The sequence below is a fragment of the Aristolochia californica genome, unplaced genomic scaffold (assembly GCF_029961685.1).
Source record: "Aristolochia californica isolate CCGP_79_NKW_82.1479 unplaced genomic scaffold, dmAriCali1.0.hap1 SCAF_9, whole genome shotgun sequence".
In the NCBI taxonomy this organism is placed as follows: Eukaryota; Viridiplantae; Streptophyta; class Magnoliopsida; order Piperales; family Aristolochiaceae; genus Aristolochia; species Aristolochia californica.
This window is the reverse complement of record NW_027182290.1, coordinates 30,159,334-30,167,220: the sequence shown is the minus strand read 5'-3', so window position 1 is coordinate 30,167,220 and position 7,887 is coordinate 30,159,334. Positions and strand designations below refer to the sequence as shown.

Genomic DNA, 7,887 nt, shown 5'->3' with positions numbered 1-7,887 from the left:
AGGTTAACAATGAACTATTCCTGGTTGCGAGATGACATAGCCGCAGCGTGTTCCGAGATGAAATGGCTGCAGTATCGTTTTGAGATGCAATACAGGAGGAGCTGCGTGCCCTTCACACAACATTACGGGAGGAGAGGCGTGCCCTGTACACAAAATTAATGTCCGCCTAGAGGACTTCAGGCTTCCAGTTAAAGGTCTGCGAGTGGGGCCGAAATCGAAACTAGTCTGGTTTCACAACAAGAGTTCGCCATTCAGGTAGTAGAGTTGGGCTGCGCCGAGCAGGGACTTTCCGCGACGCAACCCAACCCAGCACTGGGCATTCCGAACAAGGGGAATCGGGCAATACGAAGGCAGTCACGCCAGTTCCGCATGCAGCGTGGGACGATAGGGTTGCGTACACAGAAAATTCCGGGAACGACAACCCTATTTCCCGAAATATACCTAAACCGCAGCACATCCACGGGGAAGCCGAAGCGAGATTGAGCGCCAGAGCAGCGGCGAAAAACCTCAGGCAACGGGATTCTCCCCGGGCTCAATTGATTCCGCGACCCATGGACACCTCTCATGTCCTCCACGTCCGTCCAACCAAATTGTCCCGAAATTACGAGCTCAGCCAGGTTTATCTTCCCCAGCTGTTCGGACAGTCATTTGTTTCCGGCCAATTGCAGCAACAATGGGAGAAATGGTGCCAGCCGGAGGAGACATCCAACACGGTGAGCATCGGCAAGAACCTAATGGTTGGGGCCAACGCAACCTCTGTTCTGAACGCCACGGCTCCCCAACCTCTGTTCTGAACGCCACGGCTCTCACAGGTGAGTCTTCGAATTCCTCTAATTGGCGTGTACAAACTGGGAACAGGCACCCTCTGTATTTGGATACAGGTCAACAGCAGCAGGGGGGGCAGTGTGGAGGCTTCTTCCTGGCTTCTTTCACACCATCCCCTCGCTTTTCTATTGGCACCCACGGTTTGTAGTGCACAGCAGAGCTCGGCCAGTTCTCACGAAAGGGAGAAACAAGCTCAAGTTGCTTCGTCTGATATTGTGAGGTTGTCTCTCCAATCAGAAGCTTTGAAATCTTTAATGAGGAAATAGCCTTTGAACAACACAATCTAGATGGAATTATTGAGAAACGGAAGTTCGGGATTGGAATCATTGGAATTCGGAACAACATTAATTCCTGGGCAAATGATATCATACAATATCACAGTCCAAAGGATGGTTCACTGGTAAAAGATGGTTGGGTGACAAAGGATGGAGTTCTCTGTCGGTGCTGTAACAAAATATTTTCTATATCTGAGTTTCAAGTTCCTTCTGGTTTCAAGATGCAATGACCTTGCTTGAAATTTTTTTTGGAATCTGGTAAGCTATTTGCTCTGTGCCAGTTTCAAGCAGGGTCTGCAGAGTACAAGGCTAGGAAAGGTGGTCCGCATACACAGCCACAGATGGCAGTAATTGATGAGGTGGAGCAAAATGATGATACATGTGGCCTTGTTGGTGATGGGGGTGAGTTGATATGTTGTGATATTTGCCCATCTACTTTTCCTTATGCATGTCTATCTGCCCAGGAGCTTCCCGACAGTAACTGGTATCGCCCCAATTGCACATTTCAAATTTGTGGAAATGTGGTCAGGGAGAAAGAATCATCAAATTCCTTGATGGTGTTAAAATGTTCACAAGGTGAACAAAAATATCATGGAGTGTGCCTTAATGGAGACTTCATGCAGAACGAACTTGTATCTGATGCATGGTTTTGTGGAGGTCATTGTACACAGGTTTACTCAGGTCTTCATTCTCGCATTGGAGTTGTGCCTCATATCACTGATGGTTTTTGTTGGACAGTGCTTCGATGTATTCATGGTGACTAAAAGGTTCACCCTACAAGAAAGTTGGCACAAATGGCCGAATACAATACAAAATTTGTTGTTGCTCTTACTATTATGGTGGAGTGTTTTCTAACCATGCTGGATCCCAGAACAGGCATTGACATGATACCCCATATTTTGTATGATATTAAGTTAGCTGCCACAATGACAAGGTTGATTTCACCATACTCCAATGCTGATTGGGCTCAAGAAGGTGATGATCCCTGCCTACCAGTTCCATGGACATGGGTGCAATGCAACGTGGACCCACAGCCGAAGATGATCAAAATTGTCCTGTCAAGGAAGAATTTGACTGGGAATATACCTATTGAGCTAACCAAGTTGACCAGCCTAGTGGAGCTCTGGCTTAATGCAAACTCATTCGTGGGTTCAATTCCTGATTTTAGTGGGGCTATATATTTGGAGAGCATTCATCCTGAAAACAAGCGCTTGCCTAGAGTTGTACCATCATCCTTGTTGAACCTCCAAAATCTAAGTCAGTTGTCCGTGCAACACAATTTATTATCAGGACCAGTACCTTGTTCCCTTCTAACAAGGGGTGTAGGTTTTAGCTATTCAGGAAATTTAAGACTCCATTGCAGCAAGGGTCTTTCTAAGAACAAAAAGCTCATTATTGGTACAGTAGTTGGAGCATCTGCTTTGCTTCTAATTGCCCTTACATGTTTATGCATATGTCATAATCAAAAGAGATACTTTGAGGAAGAGAATCTTACTGATATTCTACTGGCCCATCAGCTTACCTCTTCCTTCAGTGATGCTGGTGCTTCAGCTGCCCACTGCTTTCATTTGGTGGAGCTTGAAGATGCAACGGAAAGATTTGAAAGGCAAATTGGTTATGGGGGATTTGGTGTTGTGTATTATGGGAGGCTTTTTGAGTTCATGCACATTGGGACTCTGAAGGAACACCTTTATGGAAGCTCAACTCGGGGGAGCACCATCAGTTGGATCAAGCGCCTTGAGATTGCTGACAATGCTGCTAAAGGTGTGGAGTACCTGCACAATGGGTGGGTTCCAATTGTCATTCATAGGGATATAAAAAGTAGTAATATACTGTTTGACAAGCACATGAGGGCAAAAGTCTCAGATTTTGGTTTCTCAAAGGTTGTTGTGGAGGGATCTTGTCATGTATCTCGTGTGGTTCGAGGAACTGGTGTCATTCTGCTTGAGCTCATTTCTGGTCGACAGTCAAACTGGAAAATTGTTGAGAAGGCACTGATGTGTGTTCAACCCAGTGGGAGGCAGAGGCCATCCATATCCGACGTGCTCAAGGAGATTCAGGAAGCAGTTTCTATTGAGAGGGGATCACAATTAGGGCTAGCAGGGACCTCAGACACATTATCTAGGAGTTCTCTACATTCGCCCACAGATCACAATTCTCAGGACTTCACAGCGTGTGAGCCACGTACTTCCTTTGCTGATCCTGTGGCAGGCATGCGTCACACAATTAGGGACTGACCCCATGCTCTTGATGCTACCCTACTGGTTCTCTGCCATGACAAGAGACGTGTGGGGACGTGTACCGCTTCTCCAGATGCTTCACTGCAGCAGAGGATTTCCCCTACAGCAGAGGCTCTCACTGCACTTTTGGCCTGGCTGTTGGTGGCTTCCTTGCATGAAGAGGCTTATGAAGCCATGGTGGCTGGTCTATTGGATGGGATAAACGCTACAACAAGGGCAACCAGGTAAAAGGGATTTCAGGCCAACTCCGAAAAAAAAAAAAGTGTTGCCTCTTTGCCGGTGGACCCTACGGCTCACGGGGAGAACCAGTTATGTGGGATACCGTCAATCCCTTTTGGCACGCCTACCCTACCTTCGAGCTCGCGGACAAGCTCATTATCTAGGAGGGGAGTGATGTTATGGACTCCATAGCACAACGAGTAGTCCAGAGGCGACGCGGACTAGTCAATGGCTCAATGTAGTTTAGTAACTTAGCCAGTTTATGTCATTTAAATTGATTTTTGTCAAGTAGGTAGCCCACGGGCAGGATTTGTAATATCTCGAAATTCAATGCTCGAGCCTTGCTTATTAGGCCATCGAGAAGGAATGGAAAACTAAGAAGAAATTAACAAGGGATCTGCGTTCTCCCCAAGGAACCAGGGTCGGCGTTCCCCTAGAACCCAAGGTGCAAACTCCCTTCGACGAGTCTAAATCCTTGTTCTTCCCTACGATTTTTCTCTTCTTCTTCGTTATCTTCTTCAATTTTTCCTGTGAATCGTATTGTGGAAATCTGGGACCACAACATATTTACAAGTGTTTGAAAGAGTGGGAGATCAAAAATAAAGTTTTTAGTATTTCAGTTGATAATACTGCATATAATGATGTTTGTATGAGAGTTTTGAAAGAAGATTTTTCAAGGTAAAAAAATTGGTTGGTGGTAGGAAGTTATTTCATGTGTGTTGTTGTGCTCGTATTCTGAACTTATTAGTCCAAGATGGTCTTGTTCAGATTAATGATATCATTGAGAATATGCGTGAGAGTGTCAAATTCATAAATCTGTCTAAGGCTAGACTTCGCACTTTTTTTGAAATTGTACAACAACTAGAACTAGGTGAAAAGAGGTAAGTTATTGATTGTCCAACTCGTTGGAACTCCACTTATGACATGTTGTCTTTTGCATTAAAATTCAAAGATGCATTCTCTAGATTTAAAGTTAGAGAACCAACTTATGATTGTTTGACAAGTCTTGATGAGTGGGAAAAAGTTGATATGGTGTGTGAGATTCTAGAAGTTTTTAATGTAGTCATTAATATAATTTCTAGGAGTGACTATACTTCTAATTTGTACCTTAGTGATGTATATATGGTAAAAGAAGTTCTGAATTTTCATTCTACAAATGAAAATGTTTTCACTATGACAATGGTTAGTAAAATGAAAGAGAAATTTGAGAAGTATTGGGGTGAATGCAATTTATTGATGGTTGTTGCTTCAGTTTTGGATCCAAGGGTCAAATTAAGGTTGATCTAAATGTATTTTCCAGAGATAAACTTAGTTTGACGCACCTTATATGAGATCTATGATGAATATATATCCTTATATAATGTGGATATTAGAAATGAAGAGATTGTTTCAAGTACTAGCTCTATGGGTATTTCCACAAGTCGTAGGTCATATTTTTCATCAAGTTCAGGTTGGTCAAAATTAATGAATTATGTGAAACAAGTGGAAATAGTTAATTCACCAAGGTCAGAATTGGAAAATTATCTTTAAGAAGGTGTATATAGTTGTGAGAAAACTTCACAATATGATTTTGATGTTTTAGAATGGTGGAAAGTGAATCATATAAAATTTCGGGTATTATCTAAGATGACAGCAGACATCCTTATAATTCTCATATCCACAGTAGCTTTAGAGTCTACATTTAGTGCTAGTGGTAGAGTAACAGACTCATATCGTGCTTCCTTGGCACCAAATATAGTTCAAGCTTTGATTTGTGGCAGTGATTGGGTTCGGGTTCTTCATGGTAAGAAAAATCAAAAGGTGAATTTCTTTGATTAATTATTTATTATGATATTTTTTAGTTTTATTTATTAAAATTTTATTTTATTATTACTGCCTGAGAAGAAGAGTGTAGAGATAATGCTACCAACTACATGATTCATCATGTTTTTCTCATCATGGTAATTTTAATATTTTTAATTACATTAAGTAACTAGTAGTGGAAGAATATTTTTTTATCTGACAATAACTAATTTTATATTTTTGTTTTTGTCATAGGTGGAGATTTTACTCATGCATGGACGTATATTATTTTCTAGCATGAAGAGAAACAACTATAGCTTGTAAATTTATAATGGATTTATAGTTTTTATTTGGGTGATTGTAAATTGATAGTGATATTTCATTTAATTTTGTTTTGTTTGATTATTGTACAGAGTTTATTCATAATATTATGCAGTGTTTGGAGTGTTTAGACTATTTTATGGAGTATATGGAGTGTATAAACAATTTCATGGAGTGTTTATGGATTGTATAAATAATTTTATAGAGTGTTTATGGACTGTATAGATAATTTTATGCAGGTATTGTGTATATAGATTATGCCCAATTTTAAGTAGAGGTTATGCCGAAATTTTATACAAGTTTTATATACATAGATTATGCCCAATTTTAAGTGGAGGTCATGCCCAGTCTTATACAGGTATTATATACATAGGTTATGCCCAATTTTTTGTAGAGGTCATGCCCAATTTTATGTAAAATGTATGCATAATTTTATATACAATTTATTTGATATATATTTTTTGAAAAATTTTAAATGTATATTGAAGTTCGAGCTCGACTCGAAGCTCAGCTCGAACTCAGTTAAAATTATTGGGTTTTAGCTCGATAACAATTTTAGGCTTGAAGTTGAGCTCGTCTTGAGTTCGAGTTCGAAATATTTAAATTAAACTTGGCTCGAACATAGCCAGGCTCGGGCTCGGCTCAATGCCACCCCTAATGCAAGAATTCCTTTTTTGAGAAAATGTAGGGACGACATGTGGACCGTTGTGGTCCTCTATAGATCACAAATTCACGTGGTTAATCTAAATTTTGTTGAGAGCCCATTTGTCTTGAGCAATCAACAACTACATAGAATAGTTTAAAAAAAAAAAGTTAACGCCAATAGATAATTCAGCAAATAAATTAAACAGAAAAAAACACAAAATAAATTATTTGTTGCTTCATATATGCAAAAAAGTGATTAACTTTAGCTGCAATAGACAGTCGCAGTCATCAAGGAAAACGATATAATCAATTTAGTGAGGTTCTTGTTTAATGATTGGATTGGAAATTTATATCCCAGGAAAAGTTTAAAATATTTTTTATATTATATATATGTTAATAAATTTTCAAATGAAATCCTATTGGTGCCTTACTCGGAGTTACATGGACAAATTTAAAATTTTCAAAAGAAAATTAAATAGACCTATTAGTGTCTTTTCTAAGGAAATAAATAAAGATTAAGAATTAATCTCATATATTATGATACATATTTATTAAAAAAATTAGTAAAATAAAAGGTTAAATACAAAATTTAATTTTTTTTATCTAAAAATAAATTAGTCTTGTTAAACTCTACCCTAATCACAAGAAAAAAGTCAAATAAAACTATTAAAGAATAAAAAAAATAAAAAAACACGTAAAAAAAAACAAGAAAAACGAGTCCCTCAAAGACCAGTATGATTTAGTAGGCAATAACCCAAAAAATTAGGTCAGGAGAAGAGCGTCAGTCGAGTCATTGGCCTCTTCTCCTGGATGCTATCAGTTTGAAGCATGACAAGTCATGGGGCTCCGTTCGAGACGAAGTGGACACCATGATCTTGGATGTTAACGATAGCTCCGACAAGTCGGTTAACATCGAGAAGCTGGTCACTGGTTTAACTCGTAATATCACTTAAAGGGCGCCCTTCGGGTTGAACTCACATGAGGGAAAGGGTGATTCGTCACCATCTTGCAGGAATTCTCGAAGCTCATGGGCATCTTCAATATATCAGACTTCATCTCGTAGAAGATAGGAATGGGCATTAGGTCGGATTTTACAGGGAGCCCGTCCTGAAAAATGTAGGTTCGTGTTTATAATTTCAGCCAACAGGTCAGGGACGAGGCATAAGAAAGCCATCCCGTCTTGGGACCCACATATGAGACAAAGGGGGGGTTAGTCAACTTGAAGGACAAGATGATCTTCAACCACATAACGCCCTTCAACACTAGTAAGAGTGAATAAGAGACATAAATCATAAACTAATTACACCAATGTCATATTTATGAGATGACTCTTTATTTACCATCATATTATCACTGTGTGGGTTTGTGGGTCTTCTCCTTGCTCTATGGGTCTTGAGCCCATCTTCCACCTCTCTTGGATGTGTGAGTTTTCCTTGGTCATGTGGGTTTGATCTCATCTTCTAACACACTTGGATATGTGGGCCTTCATTGACTATGTGGGCTTAGGCCCATCTTCTAACACACTTGGACGTGTGGGCTTGGGCCCATCTTCCAACAATTCTTAATCTCAGAAAGAAGGC

General features: G+C 39.9%; 1 protein-coding gene across 1 annotated transcript; it reads left to right on the top strand.

Moving 5' to 3' along the window:
• The first annotated feature begins 204 nt into the window (after positions 1 to 204).
• Positions 205 to 4,141, top strand: LOC137940332 (probable LRR receptor-like serine/threonine-protein kinase At1g67720). The gene has a single exon (XM_068785339.1). It carries the CDS (start codon positions 1,895 to 1,897, stop codon positions 3,335 to 3,337), a length of 1,443 nt encoding a protein of 480 aa, XP_068641440.1. The 5' UTR covers positions 205 to 1,894; the 3' UTR covers positions 3,338 to 4,141.
• Positions 4,142 to 7,887: the final 3,746 nt, after the last annotated feature.

What these genes read in the sequence shown, in the direction of transcription:
- LOC137940332 (XM_068785339.1), top strand. Translation starts at nt 1,895, where the DNA reads ATGGCCGAATACAATACAAAATTTGTTGTTGCTCTTACTATTATGGTG.